We start from the raw sequence: 19,647 nt of genomic DNA on the forward strand, positions 1-19,647 counted from the left end.
CCAAGTTGGGATTAACCTTCTTGTCGAATGCTGTTAGGGCTCGGACCTATACACGGCAGTCACTGGCTATGAGGTACTCAGCCAACAAAACCACTTCACACAAATGAAAAATTGGCAAAGGGGCAAGCTGAGGGACATGCAAAAGCAAGACAGCCTGAAATGAGACTGCTTTAAATGCACCTCCCAAATGTCTAGTTTCTATGCTTTCTACCGATTTACTCTCAACTTTTCATGTTTCCCTAAACCTTTTCTTGTCTGAGAATCTTTTTCATTTGTATGTTTAATTTTAGACTTCTAAATGTTTCATCGGGCAGACCTTTCATTTCCAGTTTTATAACTTTTTTCTGTGGACTTTGAACCTGCTGACACACTTATATGGGTGAGGATGCAATCATTCTTTTACCATAAGTGTCATTGATTTTATTTATTGCATATTTATATATACACAATGTTTTTCCAGGTGCCACAAGGCAAAAAAGGGGGAGGAGCTGGGGGTTAGGTGTGGACAAGTGGATTAAAAACAAAAACGGTCTACTAGGCCTTGTGACATTCGGATTGGTCAGGGAGGGGGTCCGGAAGGGCAGTGCTGGGTTTGGAGGGTGATAAGGCAGACTGGACGAGGAGGGCCTAATGCCTTGAAAGACTCATAAGGGACCAGGCCACCAGTCAAGCAGACAGGCGAAGGTATTAGCACAGGAGGGAGAGAGGGAAGAAAGAAGAGAAGAGCAGGGCCTTGTGCCGCTTACGGAACTTAAGGAGATCCGGCTCAAGTCAGAGAGGCAAGGAGGCCATTCGAGGGGGAGGAGCCTGCCAAAGATAGAGATCTACCCCCACTCTCTGCTTGGAGAAACAACGGTTCTGCAGAGAGTTGGAGCTAGTGGACCGAAGTGCTCTAGCCATGAGGTATTTAGGGAGAGAGAGTTGGATGTAGTCCGCCAGAAAGTCTTGTGGATGATGCAGAGGGACTTGAATTTGATTTTTGCAGCCACAGAGACCCAGTGGAGTGATATTAGGGCTGGAGAGATGTAGTCCCTGGGCTTGAGGCCAAGGATAATTCTCGCAGTCCTATTCTGGATTATTTGGAGGGGCGAAGAGAGGAAAGAGCCAGATTGAGGAAGAGGTTGTTGCAGTAATCCAGCCTTCAGAGGGCCAGGTCCTCTGGAGACATTGAGCTTCTGGGAAAAGGTGAGGAAAGGGAGAATGCCTCTGAGGAGGTGGAGCTGAAAGTTGGCCTTCCTGGCAAGGGCCGTGTTGTGAGGAAGAAAGAGAGGAGAGTAAAGATTACCCCAAGGTTTTAGGCCTCATAAGAGGGTGAGGGGTAGGGGCATGAAAACAACTCCTTTCACACATAGTTGTGCATTTTTGTAAAAGATTACTTTACTTTATTGCAACTAAAGCCCAACTGACTCTTTAGACTTTCAAACTGGATACCACCAACACCAAGTGCATCTAGCACTCCTCCTACAGCACACATCAAATTTGGGACACCACCCATTGATTGATGAACTACAGGCAATGCCAACTAAAAACCTGCAATCTACTTTGAGACCACAGTGTGATGCACTTAGGAAATGCAATGTACACATTAAGTGTGTTTATCAGGGCACCCTTGATAAACCTAAGGGGTCTTGACTGTAGTGGAGTCGGGAGAAGAATGCAATGGCCAAGTGGTGGGGCCTGATTAATAAATTAAAGGTCCTAAACAAATTGAAGTATTGGAAACAGTGGTCAGAGTTCACAGCACTGTCAATCAGGAGATGCTAAAGTTTATGGCTGGGTCAAATCACTGAAAACGTCCTATATAATATTTTAAAGATGCAGATATTTTGATAATTTACCAAGGCTTCCTTTCCAGTACTTATCATCCTTCTTGTCTGTGGCCAGCTGGTTGTTGGTGAGAGACATCTGGCGAGAGTGTATCCCTGTGATTGTTGTGGCAGCTGCTATGGAGGGTACGGACCGAGCTGGGCGTAGGTTGGAGGCATCTGGCTTTCCTGCCTCCTTTCGAGAGCGCTGTTGAAGAACCTTAATCATGGCATCTTGCTCAATTATTTTTGCATGGAGATTCTTTATCCTGTAAAAGTGAAAAAGAAATATTTAACAAGACAAATAATCATTGACAAGGCAGTAGATCTGGCCGTTCATTAAAGTGCTTAATACGGTTTGTTGGAGATCGAATGAGAGTTCACTGAGCCTGATTTTTTGGAGGGGGAAGGTTACAGAGCTGAGTCATGGTTAGCGCACACTTCCTGTATAAGTAGGAAGCAGTCACCTCACTCATTCTGTGTTTGTCACTGATATCTGGGAGCTAGTTCAGAGTCTTCAGAAACGGGGAAATCATAATTTCAGAGCAAAGACTGAGCTAGCGACTAAGGTGGATATGTGGTTGTGCAACAAGCAGGGAAATGGGCAATTTATATGCGTTGATCAGCCCAAGTCAGTAGTCAATATCATGCATCTTCACGTGTATCATTATAGTAGAGAACCTGGCGCGATGATCACGCCACAAAACATGTGAAGACAAATTACAGCAAAGGATTTATACTCTATTTAAAACCAAATAAGTGTATAGTGCCACATACTGCGTTAAAAGGTTACCAAAGAAGAAAATGCCAATTGTTGTCAAAGACTATGGGCCTCATTAAAAGTTTGGCCGTACCCTTGCCGGTAAAACCGGCAGGCTGCCGCCAAACCTGCAATTTTTTCCGGCCCCCGCGAATTCGCGGGCTTCGGAAAAAAATGTTCCCCATTTCCATAGGGCTCAATGGTAATGGGGAGGTCGGATGCACCGGCACCATTCAGAATGGTGCCGGTGCATCCGACATGCTCTGCTCGTGGGTGCCGGTACGCCCGCCAGGTCAGTCCTAGCGGGCGGGAAGGCACCCGCGAGAATAACTCGTTGTTTGCCAGTCCGTTAACAACAGTACCGGCAAGCTTACCGGTACTGTTGTTATCGGACTGGCAAACTTATAATGAGGCCCTATGTCAATTTTTCCAGAACAAATATTTTGTTATGCAACCAATTTGGCCTACTGCAACTCATTTTTGGCATGGTAATGCAGCCTGTGGCCCCAAGGGGCTCAGCTAGTAGGGGCTACATGCTTGTCCCCTAGGGGAACACCTAACAAAGGCACAGACACAAGGGTAATAAAAGTAGTTTAATAAATGTGTAGTGTGTGTTATTTACGTGCGTCTTGTGTTTGTCTTGGATCAAACTATCCAGCCCACACTCGGTCTGGATGGAATGTTTACAATAAAGAAAAAGAAAAGAATAGAACAGAACTCCCATGCCCAATAGTGACCTTGGCAGGGGAGAAAAAACTCCAAGGAGGATTTGAAAAAGAACTTTAACAGTTGGCAAACAGTTGAAAGGGGTTGATAGAGAAGCAGAACAGAAGAAAATGGGGGTGAGGGGGGTCACTTTTTCGATAACACTCAAACCCCCTCCCCCCCAGGCCCAAATTCAACTAACTGGCGGACCCACTCGCGTAGAGGGCCACCCAGGACAATGGAAGAACGTGGGGAGTGCAGTGATTTTGGGTGGCCGCGCGTGGTGGACGGCCACCCAGAAGAATGAACAGTGGGGCCAGGCTCCATTAACTTCGGGAACAGGCCCCTGCAATCATTGTCACCAGGCTACAGGCTTCATTGCCACCAAGCCTCAGCCAGCTCCAGCTTGCAATCAGTGCTGCAACCACGCCCCGCAACAGCCAGCTCTTCTGTCAGCTCCACTGACAGCCATAAGTGTGCCAACGCCACGAAGGACAGACCCATGAAAGGCATTGTGAAGGGGGTGATTGACTGCAACAGTCACCCCATTGTGACATTGGGCTTCATCACGAGTTGGGCGGTAGCCCTTAAATGGGGCTGTAATGCTATTACTGCCGCATTTAAGGCTTGTCTCAATCATTTGTTGGGCGGAAAGTTTGGAGTCTTACCTCCAGCTTTTTGCTGGAGGTAAAAATCTCCACTTTGTCTGATTTCAGCACTATTAGTGCAGAGCTAATTGCGCAGGCGCTAATAGCGCTGTATCACGAGTAGCGGTATGGCGGTTAAGCCCCATTCAAAAACAAGGGGGGGTTCTGGGAGTCCCTCTGTAGGACCCAATGGGGAATGGGGCTTAACCGCCATACCGCTACTTGTGATCCAGCGCCAATAGTGCCGGACAGAGTAGCGGTAACGCTATTTGCGTTGGCAGTACCCCGGCGCAATTACCGCAGGGATCCCGCCAACGTTGTGATGAGGCCCATAGTGTTTTATGTGTGTTATCTGTTGCATTTAAATATATATGTATGTATTTATTTAATTTGTATAGCGTGCTTGGCCCAAGGGCATCTGGGCTCATATCTTAGGTTACAAGGACATAATCAGCAGTTAAATACAGAGCTAAAGGTATAACATGATTTTCACATAATTACAAAATATAACCGGCAAAATTACAGAATAACAATTAAAATATAATTACAAGAACTTTACAGTGTGTTTGCAGTCAGGGTAGGAGGACAACTTGCAGTAAATTATACAGTGAATTAACAGCTAGTGTATTTACATGCATAGTGGGAGCGATAATGTGGGATACTTGGTCGATGTGGTGCGTTAAGGCTGAGATGCTGGGTGATGGATGTGAGCGTCTTGGGAGATAAGCCATAGTTTAGCTTTGCTCTTGAAGGAGTGGAAGGAATACTCTATTCTAAGTGCGTTGGGTAGTGAATTCCACAATTTGGTTGGCCAGGACCGGAAAACTGGTGCCTCCAGCTGACTGCAGCTTGTATCTTGGGAGAAGGAGGCAATGCACTTGGGCTGCTCCCTGTGGACGGGTGGACGTGCGTGGGGTGAAGCGGCTAGCCAAATAATTAGGATCCTGGTTGGCTAGGCACTTGTGCATGAGCGCCAGAGTCTTGAGAGAGACTCTGTGGGCAACTGAGAGCCAGAGTGGGCTACTTCTCGAGTCAGATTATAATAATAAATAATAATAATTTGGCATTTATATAGCGCTACGAACCCTCAGGTATCTGAGCGCTGCTTATTATTACCCACGGTGTGTGGTGCTCATTTATCAACCTCGGAAGGATGAAAGGCTGAGTTTGGCCCCGCCGGGATTCGAACCTGCATTAGCAAGCTCTGCACGGATGTCAAAGCGAGCGCTTTACTCGTTGTGCCACTTGACCGGCATGTTAGTTTCTAGGAATATTTAGGGCAGCCCTAATGGCGTTATTTTGGGTAACCTAAAGCTTGTTAAGGTTGCGTTAACTGGTTCCTAGATATAGCGCATTGCAGTAGTCCAGTTTAGACATAATAAGGGTTCTGGCAAGGATGGTGCAGTCGGCAGTGGCGAGGAAGGGGCGGCAGGCAGTAATAAGTTTGCATATGTAGGCGGATGCTGATGTGACCACATTTGTTTGTCTGGTAAGGGATAATGTGGAGTCAAGGTAGATGCCCGATGTTTTGGTATCGTTGGAAACCTTAATGGTGTTACCATCGATAATAAAAGATTTAAAGATGGGGTCAAGTCTACGTAGACGATGATGTGAGCCCAGAATTAGTAGCTCTGTTTTTTTTTTTTAAACTTCTTTTTATTATTCAGCGTGGCAGCAAAACACAGGCGAACAGCATCAGGCAATTACAATATGAATACAGTATACATAACATGGGTGCTCAGAGGTTACTACACAATAACACAATCAATGGGCACAATTACAGCATGGAGAGGGTAACAGAAGACTATGATAGGGGTAAGGACCCGAGCTGGTGGGGGGAAGTGGGTGGGGGGGAGGCATCCGGTGTCGCAGTGAGATCGGACATATAAGAGCGGAACCTGAGCCAGATATTCCTAGGCCTGGAGTGGGTGCATATGGGACCAGGCTTCCTCAGAGTCCGAGGCCCACGTGACCGCTTTCAGCCATTGGGCGTGCGTGGGAGGTGAGAGGCGAAGCCAGCAGAGCAGGATGGAGCGCACCGCGAGAAGCAGGCAGAGGCCAGCTAGTTTTTTGGAATCCCGGGAGAGGCCTGGGAGGTCATGAAAGAGGCATAACCCCGGGGAAGGGACAATGGGATGGTCGAGCACAGCAGACACTGTCGAGCAAACTGCCTCCCAAAACTGTGAGAGGCGAGGGCAGGACCAAATCATGTGAATGTAGTCGGCATCGTCCTGGCCGCATCTGGGGCAGCTGTAGGGGTGATCACTGGACATGCGATGTAGTCTGATCGGGGTGTAATGAAACCTATGTAGTACTTTGAACTGAATGAGTTTAAACCGGGAGTTGAAGGACACTCGATGTGTGCGCTCGCATAGGTGTGCCCAGGGCTCATCAGAAATTTCAACACCACGGTCTACCTCCCACTCACGCTTCAGTTTGGCAAAGTCTGGGACAGATCTGGATTGTAACATAGTGTATAACCTGGAAATTTTACCCCTCGTGGGCCCGGGGGAGGTGAGCTCCTCAATGGCAGGGTCGTCCGGTGGCAACGCGGGGAACGTTTGGTAATTACGCTTGAGGGTCCTGCGGAGGGATGTATATTGGAGCCAAACACTCTGGCCACTCCTCAAGGGCAATGGGAGATCGGGCCATTCAACAAATATACCCTGGTCAAACACATCACGTAGCAACTCGTAGCCCGCGTCAGCCCAGCGACGAAACGTGCCTGATGGAACCCGCGGGACCCCCGGGAGGAAATTCCAAAGAGGGAGGTTGCCATGGAAGGCGTAAGCAGTTCCGGCCAGCCTCCACATTTTCACCAATGCGATGGACGTGCAGGCGACCGGGCTCTGTGAGTCCAGTGCCAAGGGAGCGGGTTGTATCACCAAGAAGCGGATGTCACGGTCACAGACCGCAAGTTTCTCAAGTCGGACATGCGGGGGAGGGTCCGTTGTATTAAACCAGTAAGAAGTATATTGGATTTGGGATACCAGCCAGTATTTAAGAAAGTCAGGGGCACCGAAGCCCCCGTTAGTCATGGGGGTAGACAGGGTATCGATTTTTAGGCGGACCGCACCAAAGTGCCAAAGAAAGGAATTCACAGTACGGGTCAAATCACGGAAGAAGCCCCCCCCTGGCCACAAGGGTACGTTAGTGAACCTGTAAAGCAACTGGGGCAACACCACGATCTTCAACAGCCGTCTGCCACGGAAATCGGGAGTTTGTCCCAGACACGGACCTTAGCCGTCAGGTGTGTGAGGTACTTCTGATAGTTTTCCTGAAAGGTCAGCGCCTGCTGGCGCGTTACCTCTATCCCCAAGTAGGTAAATGTGGATTGAGCCCATGTGAAACCAAGGGTGTCAGGAGGAGGGAGAGTGCATTCCGTGAGTGGGAAGAGAGTGGATTTCGAGCAATTCACTTTAAGGCCCGAGATTCGACCAAACTGAATGATGTCCTCCAGTATTGGGGGTAAGTTGATGGAGGGAGAACGCACAAACAACAATGCGTCATCCGCATATAGGGACACTATGTCCGTCTGGCCCGCAGTGCGAAGGCCTCTATGAGCATGGAATTGGCGGAGCATATCAGCGAAGGGCTCTATTGCTATAGCAAAGATCAAGGGAGAGAAGGGGCACCCCTGTCTCGTCCCACTGGCGATCTCAAAGAGGGGGGAGCAACGGTCGTCGGTGCGGACCCTAGGCACAGGAGTAGAGTAAAGCAATCTGACCCAGGAGAGAAAGGAGGGGTCGAATTTGCACCTCTCAAGAACCTGCCATAGATACCTCCATGAAACTGAGTCAAATGCTTTTTGCATGTCAAGAGTGACAGCCACTGCGTGCGTCTCGGGACTGATTCTGTTAATTATGTTAAATAGACGCCTCAGGTTCAGGGAGGTAGAGCGACCTGGGATGAAACCCGCCTGATCTGGATGGATGATAGATGGGAGGAAGGGAGCTAACCGGAGCGCCAGAGCCTTGGCGTATATTTTGATATCACAATTTATAAGTGAGAGCGGGCGATATGAACCACATTGCGAAGGGGATTTACCAGATTTAAGTAGTACTGTAATTGTGGCCTCACGGAGTGAAGGGGGGAATACACCGGCCTCCACAGACTCCTCCCAAAGAGCCAGCAAGTGAGGGAGCAGCTATGACTTAAAATGCTTGTAAAATTCGACTGGGATACTGTCCGAGCCAGGGGCACGCCCCGAGGATAAGGAGTCAATAGCGTCTGACAGCTCCTCCAGTGTGAGTGGGGAGTCAAGGGAACCCGCGGTCTCCAGAGACAGCGTTGACAGAGGAAGGGCATCGAGAAAGGAGTCGATCTCCGCCACTGACACCTCATCTGAGTTAGAATATAGGGTTTCGTAGAATGTGAAAAATTCCCTGTTGATGTCTTGCGAAGAGACAGCCATGGAGCCGTCAGGCCTCTCAATTCCAAGTATGTGTGGGGACCCCGTCTCGTGACGGATCAGTCGCGCCAGAAATCGACCGGGGCGTTCACCCTCCCCATATTTCCTCGCCAAGCCAGGACTATCCAAAAACCTTTGTTCACGATCCGCGAGGGATCGGAACGTGTCCAACTCCATCCCGATGTCCGCCAGGTTGCCCGGGGTAGAGTGAAGTGAGCATGTAGCTTCCAGGGTCGAGAGTCTGGATTCACTAGCGGCAAGATCTCTCCGGATCGACTTAAGGACCCCATTCTCCTTGGACAACGCAATCCCTCTAATATAAACCTTAAAGGACTCCCATAAAGTGGCCTGAGACGTTACCGAGCCCGTATTAGTCTTGAAGAACTCTTCAATCGACAGCTCGAGCTCGGAACAGAACTCCGGGTCCAGTAAGGAGAGGGGTTTCAACCTCCAGCTGCGAGTCCGGCCGGGATCTAGACCCCAACCGATGGTAACAGTAACTGGAGAATGGTCAGACAGGGTTCTGGGAAGGATCATTAACTGTATAACGTTCTTAACCAATTCGTTAGAGATCACCCATCTGTCAATGCGGGAATAGGAATCGTGGACTTAGGAGTAGAAAGAGTAGATGCGGGAATCCGGGTAGAAGAACCTCCATGCATCTACCATGGCCAGACTGGGAAGGGATGATAGTGCAGCGTAAACTGCCCTGGAGAGGTGACGGGGCTTGGAGCCAGATCTATCAAGAGCTACATCAAAGATTGTGTTGAAGTCACCCCCCCAGAGGATAGGAACAAGGGGGAAGCCATCAAGGAGGGAGGTGACCTGCACATAAAAATCCGGGTCATCTAGATTAGGGCCATAGATGTTCAGCAGAACCACTTCCTTGTGATGGAGCATGGCATGGAGCAGTACATATCTGCCTTGGGGGTCAATTAACGAGGAAATGAGGGTGAACTTGAGGCTCTTATGGATGAGGGTCATGACCCCACAGCTTTGAGTAGAGAAGTCAGTGAAAAATCTATGGGGGCCCCAGGTTTTGGCGAAGCGCATGCACTGTTCCGAGCGGGCATGTGTCTCTTGTAAGAAAAGAATCTTGGACCCGTGGCGCTCGGCCTGCAACTGGAGCTGCCTCATCTTTTTATAATTACCCAACCCCCGTACGTTCCAGCTCATAAAGGTCAAGCCACTCTCGATCACAGATGCGGTGGCGTTTGAGACAGAGAAAATGTCAATAACCAATGGGTCAGATTCGCAGCCCTGCGGCAACAGTTCCTGAATGCCACACCACAGTCCGCCTTCGCTGCCAGCGCCAACTTTTTAATAACATGACCCCAAACATGTCCCACCCCCACCCACATCCCCCCCAAACAGAGGGATGACCATCCCAACCCCCCTCAACCAAAACCAAACCAGAGGCATCAGCGCCTGGGGGCCTGTAGGCCGGACTGGCCGCGTCGCTCCGGGCTGCTGCAGATCCAGTAGAACAAAAGGCGCCCACAATAGGAGTAGCATGTAACTTGGGCAAAGTACTTGTACATGGTGATATGGCACGTCTTTGTAAGTTGAGCAGAACAAGCAGATTACGGGATAGAGGATCAGCGTGGCCCCGATGCGGGAGGGCGGCTGGGCCTGGCCACACCCCGAAAGGGCACCTAGGGTAACTGCAGAACCGTGGTCAGAGGAGGGGGGATCAGCCAGGGAAATGTTCGTCAATGAACTTGGAGGCCTCCTCTGGGATCGTAAAGAAGAACACCTGGTTAGCGTGTTCTATGCGAAGTTTGGCGGGATAGCGTATTTGATTGAGTGGTCTCGCAGCCTTCGTTTCACCGCTTGGAAAGTCCCGTTGGACGGCTGTTGAAAAGTCTGGGTAAAGGTGAATCCTTGCGCCGCCCAGTAGTAGCTCACCTTTGAGCCTTGCGACCCTGAGGAGGGCGTCACATTCACGGTAGTTCAGCACACAAGCTATGATGGGCCGAGGCGGAGCACCGGGCCTAGGTCTAGCCGTCAGAGCGCGGTGTGCCCGCTCAATAGTGAAGTGTGGAGAAAGCTTGGGCTCGTCGAGGAGCGACAGCAGTGTGCGCTGAACAAAATCTTCCATTGGCTCGTGGACTTCATTCTCGAGAACCCCGATGATGCGGAGGTTGTTGCGCCTTGAGCGGGATTCCAAGACCTCGTTTTTCTTTTCCACCTCGAGGACTCGGTTGGAGAGGGCGACAACCTCAGAGCGCAGGGCACCCAGCGCATCCTTAGCGGAGCCGATCCGTGTCTCGACCTCCGCCCCAATGTGGGCCTTAATAGAGGATATAGTGCCGTTCATGTCTTCTAATTTTGAGTGAAGTGCAGTGAAGCCCTCCCGAATAAAGTCCATCATATTTTGGGATTCCGGAGCTGCGTCAGATGAGGCAGCGGGGGCCTGCTTGGGAGCCTCCTCCGACGATCTAACCGCCGCCTTCGCAAACATGTTGATGGAGCTCTGTTTCCTCGTGCCCCCCTTGGTCATCCTGGGGATATCAGAGGTCGAGGAGAAGGCAGGGGGGGGGCACGGAACCCGCACCTTGTAACACAGTGTGCAAAGTATGGCTAGGAGCAGGAAGCAGCACGAAGAAACCAGAGGTCGTGGATCAATGAGTATAAGATATTGCGGCTGCCAGGGCAAAATGTGGAAGCTTAGCTAGACCAGGGAGACCTGGGGGACAACGCCAGGGGAGCACAGATGCAGGAGACCACAGGGGCGGGGGGCGGCGATGTCCAGCGGTCACTGTAAAAGCAGGGGCCCAGGCGTAGATGACTGAGTACGGTGAGTAGGGAGGAGCGCTCCCCGGCTCAATGCCCTGGCAGTAGGGCGGGCCGATCTCGGGCTCGAAGTCAGCAATGTGGGGTAAGGCGGGCCCCAGGTAAACAACAGATCCAGCCAGAAGTAGTGGCACCAGGAGCGCCCCAGCCCACTCAGGAGATAGGGGGGCCCCCCGGTGCAGGGATGCGGGCGGCCAGCGAAGATTAGGGCTCCCCCAGTAGGCCTGCACAGGAAGGGATCAGTGTCTGTGGTTGCCCCAGAGTCACGGAATCAAGCAGGGGGGGGGGCGCCGGGGTCCGCCACAGGGGGGAGGGCACCAGCAGGGTGCGGGCCAAGAGCAGAGGAGGCCCGGCCGCGGCAGCGCCGAGGAAGACCCTCCGGGGTCCCTGCGCAGCCGCAGGCAGTCCAGGGGCTGGCGCGGGGCCGCGGCTCCAGGGGGACCTCCCACGCAAGACGGGCCCAGGTGGAAGCGGGCGGCGGGGGCCGGGACCACGGGCACAACACAGGTCCCCCCCGGAGCGGTCGGCAGTCCCCGATGTGCAGGGGGGGAGGATCTCCAGTCCAGGGGAGGCGAGGAGCCGTCCAGCAGCAGCGGCCACAGCCGCAGGGCCTCCGCGGTGGTAAGAGGCGGCCCCAGGTCAAACGAGGGGTCCGTGGCCCCGGGAGACACGATCCCACATGGTGGGACCAAGCAGGAGCAGGCGATGAGGGGCAGGGCCCGGGGCACACCGCGGCCCCTCTCCAGAGCGGCCAGAAGTCCCTGGAGCGCAGGAAGGTAGGCGTGACTCCCTCAGGCCGGGTATTGGCGCGAAGCTGCGCCGACAGAGGGAGGGAAGGGCGAAGGGGCGCCCGGATCTCCGGATCCCCAGCTCTGATTCGAACAGGAACAAGACCAAGTGGTGCCAGGTCCCCTCAGAGGATCAGTCGTGCCCTCCAGGGCAGGGTGCCAGATCGGGAATGTGCCCAAAAAAGGATCGTGGGATCTGCAAACCACAGAGCTACGCTCAGGCGGCCATCTTGTTCGGCGCTCAACAGCGCCCCCTAGTAGCTCTGTTTTTATCATCGGTCAGGCAGAGCTCGTGTTGTGCCATCCAGGCCTGAATGACCAGATGGACATCATTCAGAGCTTTAGTATCTGCTATGTAGTCACCATTGATGGGAATGAGAATCTGGGTGTCCTCTGCATAATAAGTGTAGGTGACACCCAGAGAGTCAAGAATATCAAAGAGTGGTTTTGTAAACACATTATAGTGTGTGGATGAGATGCAGGATCCTTGGGGAACCCCATATAGCACTGGGGAGGGTTCTGCAGATGCAGAATGGGAGAAGACCCGCATGGATCTATTGTCCACAAAAGATCTGATCCAAGTGGTAGCTTGGTCAGAAAAGTTGGCTGCCAGTTTAAGATGCCTGCAGAGAATTTGATGATTTACCAAATCAAAGGCTGCCGATAGGTCAAGTAGTAATAGTAGTGCTAATTTTCCATTGTCTTTGAGATCCTCAATCTGGGTTTTAAGATCGATAAGGGTAGTTTCTGCTCTGTGCCTAGGACGGAAGCCAGATTGTCTAAGACCGAGGAGTTTGTTGAATTCCAGATGGTCCTGGATTTGTAAATAAGCAGCTCGGTCTAGTATTTTTAGGAAAAAGGGAACAGTGGTAATAGGTCTGTAATTAGTGGGTATGCTACGGTCTAGGGACGTTTTTTTAAGAAGCGGGATAACTCGAGCGTCCTTAAGATTGTCTTGAACAATGCCAGTGTTAAAAGAGGTGTTAATCAAGGCTGTGATGAATGGGGCGAGTTCAAGGCAGACTCCTTAATGAGGGGAGCTGGGCATGTATCACCCTGGCAGTTGGAGGGTTTCAGTTTGCGGATAATGTTTTCTACCTCTGGGATAGAGAAAGGCGAGAAGCTGAATGGTTTATGCGTGTGCGGGAAGTGGGATGTTTTATCAGAGAGATGAGTAGGCTGTGAGTCAGTTTGAAGACCGCTTTTTCTGTCATTTATTTTAGATAGGAGGGTCGCAATTTTGTCAAAGAGCGCTTTTTGAATATTGGCGCACCATGTACTGTCTTTGCTACAGATGTCCAGGGGGGTGGTAGGAGATTCAAGTTCTTTGAGAATCTTAAAGAGCTCTTTAGTGTTGGATTCAGCTTGCTAAATGCGCTTGTTATAAGTGTCCTTTTTTGCTTGGAAGATTGCCTCCTTGTAGTTAAGGAAGGCTATAATGAGGTTGTCCTTGTTCACCTCATAGGGGTGGCTTTTCCAACGGGATTCAGAGTTTCGCTTATCTTTGCATAGCAATCTCAATTGTGGAGTGAACCAAGAGTTGAGATGTGCACGCGGTTTAGGTTTCCTTTGTTTGATCGGGGCTATCGAGTTCATGGCTTTAAGCATGATGTCGTTGAAGTTATCCACTAATATTGTGGGGTCTGTGCAAGATGATGAGGCATTATTTAATACAGGTAAGATAAGGGGGAGCAATTTCTCTCTCGTTACATCTTTTTTATTTCTAGTAAAGATTGCTGGAGCAATGTCCTGTTTGGGGCAATGATCATTGGCTATGATGTTGAACGTGATAGTGCGGTGGTCAGACCAAATGCAAGGTGAATTAGTCACAGGGTTGACTCTACAATTAAGATCAGCCAACCAATCAAGGGTTCTCCCCTTGATATGGGTGGGTTCAAGGATGCGATGGGAGAAGCCTAGTCGGTAAGAGTGTTGGCCATGTCCATTGCTTTGAGATCGTTAGGATCTTGAAAGCCCAGATTGAAATCTCATAATAAAATAATCTGGGAGTTAGTTTTGGTTTTATCAGCTAGAATAGATGTGATGTCGTCTATAAAGGTAGTTGATGGTCCGGGTGGCCTCTAGACGAGAAGCATGGTGGCAGTTTGGTTGGGCGAGATAGATAGTTTAACCGATAGTAACTCTGTGGACGGGATCTGTTGGTTAGGGATGACTCTGAGACTCAGAGTTTTTGTGAATAAAGGCGACACCATCGCCTTTAGAATGGTTGGTGTTGCGATCACATCTAATGATGGTGGAATCACTAGTAATGGCAAGTGATAGAGGGGGTCCTGATGCTGCGTGTTACCAGGTCTCTGTGATGGTTAGGAAGTCAAGGTCATTTGTAGTAATGAGGTCTGCGATGTCCAGAGCATGTGCTGGGACGGATATTGCGTTAACGAGGGCTCCCTTAATGGTGGTCTCATTTGTGGTATGTGGTTTCCTTAAGTTAGTGCTAGGCGAGACTAAATAGGTGTTATTGGTGCTGTGGGATGTGGTGCATTGAAGGTGGTAAGAAGAGGATGAGTTCAGGGTGGTGTTGGAGTGGGTTGGGTGCCGGGCTGCACATTTGAATCTGGATCCTAATCGAAGGTTCCTAAGGTGTAAGGAGCATGGTTGATTAGGTGTAGGTTTGGTAGTAAAGTGATCCGGCCACAGGGCAGGTGCATTCAAGTAAGGATCTATGGCTGATGTCCCTGACATAGTATTAGTGCTGTGTGGCAGGTCAGTGGTGGGGAACGAGGGAGGTGAGGGTCCATGCTGGTGTGAAGGGCGATTGGGGCCGAGGTAATTTCCTGAATGTGGCATACGGAGATAAAGTTTCTCAGATAGGGTGAGCTGTGCTGGTAGGTCGCTGTTGTAGTGCGTTAATGTCGAGGCCAGGGGAATTAGCGTATAGATAAGCAGGATAGAACGGCAATCTAGGTCAAGCATAGTGAGGTGAAGTCAGACAGGAAAGTCTATGCCAAGCGGGGGTGTACTCGTTTGTTACAACGAGGGAACCTAGAGTGCGAGGAGCCTAGTGCAATTTAGTTGGTGTAGAGGTCAGTGCTGAGTATAACTAGAATTGATTAACATTAACATCATCAAGTCTCAAATAGAGTAAAGGGCCCAGTTATAGGCAGCTGTACCTGGCGGGCAATGATCAGAATACAGTTCTGCTTGCAAAAGCCGGCAGTTACAGAACACCGTGGTGATGTGGGTCAGAAGCGGGATGATACAGATGATGGGTCCTAGTACGTGATAAAAGCAATACCAGAGCAAGAATGTTGGCATAAATGTCACTGCTAAAGTGTGACTGAGGGGCTCTCGTCTCAGCTGTTACGACTAAGGGGCTATAAGGTAGAATAGTGCCTTGCGGACGGTAGACGAGATAAAGTACTAATACAGGCAGGCAGATATACTAATACAGGTTGCAGTGCGCAATCAGAGCGAGACATACAAGGATTTTGCAGGAGCAGGGTCCTAGTACATGATAACATGCAGATTCCAATGCGAAGTCATGGAGCGAAATTATGACGCGAAACATGCAAGGATTTTGCAGAAGTAGGGTCCTAGTACATGATAGCAGGCAGATTACAATGCAAAGTTATGGAGCGAAATTATGACGCAAAACATATGATGATTATGCAAAGGCATTGTCCTAGTACATGATGGGAGCAGTAGCACAGTATATGACAGGCATGTAGTGCATAATGACAATTATAGTGTTGTAGTGGACAATAGAACACTTGGTTGTTGGCAATACCGTACTCAATCAAGTGTTACAGGTGGTGTCCAGCTCAGTGTGAGCATATTCGGGCCATTATGTGATGGCGCGTGAACGCATAAGGGTAGGAGTCAGATGTTTACAATCGTAGTGCTATAGGTCGGTGCAAACAAGGGTCAGTGGGCCAACATGTGGGCGCTCAAGCAAAAAGCGGAAGGGTGGCTCAAACTATATGCATAAGTGACGGGACTTATGAACGGGAGTGCAACGCCAATTGTTAAGCAGCAAATAAGCAAAAAACAGACAGTATGTGGCAGTATCACTGGGGGTTTCAGCATATGAGGATGGAGTTTGTGGTGCTGGCGTACCTCATCCGCTTAGTGCGTTGGACTACGTAGACAGATAGTGATGGTCAAGAGAAAGATGGGGGTGGCCCGCTCTGAGCTTGCCAGCTCGGTCAGCTCAGTCAGAGGGAGCCTTTATCGACTGCCTCCGTCGAGGGCCGGCTTATGTATATATTTGTTAAGCGCCAAGTAGCATGTTAAGTAGGGGGAAGAGAAGAGTTTAGGGTAAGTGTTAGGGGGAATGTTAAGTAGGGTTAAGAGTTAAGCAGGGGTAGGATATCAATTATAGGAATGTTAAGTAGAGAAAGGGGGTAGAGGGGAAGTACCCTGGCGTGAGGTAGCTGGACAGCGTGTGCTACCACTCACACAGGCTATACTCTGGCCTCGAGTTTGGGTAGGAGGGTCGCCAAGACCCCTTCACGGAAGGGTGAGCTGATGCACCAGGTCCCCAGTCAGTTGGTGCTCATGCCAAGGGAACCCTAGGGACAGTAAAAGTGAAAAAGGGGTTTAAATGAGAAGTGTTTTTAATAAATAGAGACCCCATTGGGATCCCTTTAAACTTAACGTTGGTATCTTTGACCCTTAGCGATTTGAGAACTCAGGGTGCAGCCCATCTCCTGTTAACAGGAATTTTATTTAGCCGGTGCAATGCCCCTCCCTACCCAGCAGGCTGTGGGTGGAGGGTGGTTCCATGGGAACTTTCCCTGACCTAGACCAGGAATGCATGCTCCGTGGCTTGGGTTAGGGACAGAAAAAAGGGGCTACAGTAAGGTTGGGTAGGTCATGGCCTTTGAAGGACAAGCTTATGTGCTTTGTTTTGAGGGATTTGCAAAGAATAGCTGTAGTTTTGGGATTCAGAAATAGATTTGCTTTTCCATGGTATGGACTAGAGGAGGTACTGATGCGCTCCTTCACAAGGGTGCAGCATTTGATATGGATATTTTCCAATTCTGCATGAATTGCAGCACGTGGAATTACCACACATACATTTAACACAAAAGCAGTGAAATGATGCATGTTGTACCTAGTCATGCTGCACCAGCGCAGGTATATCACAATCCAACAATATGAGTTTGGTAGGGGGTGAAGTTACAATAGCATTCTACCTCACTGCCATGTGCAAGTCCGAGCACTGGGAAAAAATATGATCTTTACCATATGTGTGGTAAAATATGGGTACAACCCCATGACATATGAAGCTAGCGCATGCCTGATGTGCCCTTCTCTCTTAAGTCTGAAGACGGCATCTCTTAGTCCCTAGAAAAAAGACCAATGTGTCAATTGTCATTGTGCAACCACCGAAATGGGGATGGAAGTGGGAATGCACAAGTGAATGCTGAAGACTGTGGGGTACCCGATGGAAAGGACATGATCTGCAAGTGGGTGGAGTTGCTTTGAGAGCTCTTAGGAGTGACTGGAATGGTAAATAGTTGAGGAAGGAGATTTATTTGGGGAAATTTGTTGCAGCTCTGACACAACCATGTATAGGCGAAAGTGGCAGTGAGCGGAGGAATTCTGGGAACATTGTAGTTGTTTTACACTGGATAACTGTTGAGGACTGCTCACAGCTCCTTGTGTTCTAATTCTGAAAGAGGGATTTCAAACTGGAATGCTTTAGAGCATGTACCTTCAGGTTGCAGCACTGGCACTGGTTTTGACAGCCGGGACATGTAATTTGAAACCCAGAGTCCACACTCTGCAAACACAGGGACACTTTGTAGTGTATAGAGACAGAGAAGCACAGTCAAATTAAGGTGTACTTCCCTACTCTTGATTTCGGTTCCACTATACAGGCATCCACCCTATACAATGATCGCAGTGAAAAAATACTGCTCATCGCACTACCAGAGACCACTCGTTTGATGAAAGGTCCACACAAAGTTGACCATATGTCACCCATGCAGAGATGCATAATGGCTCCCATTCCCGGCACACATCCTATAGGGAACCCATTATTTTATCTGGAAAGGAGCACTACCATGCGAACAACATTAAGGCCATTCTAAATTGCACGTTAAGGTGCATTAAAAGACATGCAAAAATATATTATGTTGCCCTAAAAACAAACTCTCCTGTGGGATTCAGTAGGTAGACATTTCAGTGACTCTTTTCTATTACGTTTTGAAACCATAAGAGGACTGTAGTTGGCTTCTTATTACGAAGTAACAATATTCTCTACATGAAACTCCGCATCTTTTAATAAGGTCCAGTTAACTGCAAGGTAGCAATTGAAAACGTGAAACTTGTCCTCTTTTTGGCACACATGTATGTGCTGGGGAGGATCACAGGGCCGCCTCAGTCTATCCGCAGATGACCCTTAGATATACATACACAGGTGTTGGGGAAGGTTGGAAGATTCCAAAACCCTATTACGCTTATGCACTAAGTAAACAGTCTTCGGGTAGAAAATCTGCTACAGAGACATCCGTCAGCCCAAAGAGGCAGCTTGAAGGGCAGATGTTTTTTTTTTTTAAATAATACGTGTTACTCCCCTGGTAATTTTCGGTCCAGATTCAGCCCGCTTTTATTGCACCTTTTCTTTTGTTTTCTTCTTGAGGATGTGGGCTAGATGACGGGGCTACATTTCCCCGGTTTACTTGGGCTTGTGCTTTGAGATTACAGGAGTGTATTGGTCAGGCTGCCTAAACTGAGGTGACCTCTTGCTCCGGGGGCAGTGGTTTTGTGAAAACTGGGCAGACCCACAGTGAGTGACATGTAACTGAACAAGTTATAGGATTGAAAACTTGAGAATTTGACCTTTGGGACAATGAGAGTTTACTGAGGAGAGTTGCGGACTAGAGCTGAGAACAGTCTCAGTGCCAGTAATGCGGTTCAGGACTCTGGGTAACTCCTGGGCCTCCCTCCCCCAGGTGAGGAGGCAGCTCCTCGGCATACAGTGTAGACCCATAGAAAATTGTATGACTTGTAGCTTATCCGTTATGCCTTTCAAGAGGGAACATATTTGGGAGTTAGCCCATGTGTAGCCCCTGGTGAAATTCTGCAACGAGTGAGCTGGAAGGAAAGAAGGAGTAAAACATGGTGATTAAGCTCTAGGGCTCCAGAAGACCCATCTTGCCTTGAAGATGATGTTATGTTCTCTGGGACTGAGGGATTCCACAGACGCATAAAGCATGCCATAAATGTTTGGTTTCAAGGAGAGTGTAGGTATCTATAGACTGCCCGCCCTCTCCACCAAGGAATCTCCTCACATAATTTCTGTCATCATGTAACGGTTTATTAATAGGCCACCCTCAATACAGGGAGTTCCTTCCCTCCTCAAGCTAAGTGTCACACAATAAACGGTTAATGTCAGTTCTTTTATTCAGCCCTATCTCAGCCTCATATAATGCCCTTTGGATTCCTCTCCCAAAGCTACGTATGAGCCAAGAACCAGGCTGGTGTACAGGAAATATATTTGAATCATAGGTAATAGAAATCATACTTATTTGTGGCTCACATTTACAAGGTAATTCATAGAATTCAGCGCACAAGTGGCACATGCGGCTGGCGCACAGTGTGCGCGTGCGACTTTCTGCACCAGCCGCGTGTAACGCTCACCTGACTCCCACGGAGGCGCTGGCCTGGTTCGCGCTGCTGTGACCTCTTCTAAGGGGATGCGCAGGGTTCGGAAGACGGACTGGACCGGGCCCCCAAATCTGGCTTGTCTGGCTCGCAGACGTAT

General features: G+C 49.5%; 1 protein-coding gene across 2 annotated transcripts in view; it reads right to left on the reverse strand.

Moving 5' to 3' along the window:
• AMOTL1 (angiomotin like 1) overlaps positions 1 to 19,647 on the reverse strand; it is a 1,007,056-nt gene that overhangs the window by 36,825 nt on the left and 950,584 nt on the right. For both annotated transcript variants that reach the window (XM_069639243.1, XM_069639245.1), the window contains one exon: positions 1,839 to 2,074. In XM_069639243.1, the coding sequence (XP_069495344.1) occupies positions 1,839 to 2,074 (236 nt within the window). The remainder of the gene's footprint in view (positions 1 to 1,838; positions 2,075 to 19,647) is intronic.

Source organism: Ambystoma mexicanum, chromosome 7q (assembly GCF_040938575.1).
Source record: "Ambystoma mexicanum isolate Mex_15411 chromosome 7q, UKY_AmexF1_1, whole genome shotgun sequence".
NCBI lineage: Eukaryota > Metazoa > Chordata > Amphibia > Caudata > Ambystomatidae > Ambystoma > Ambystoma mexicanum.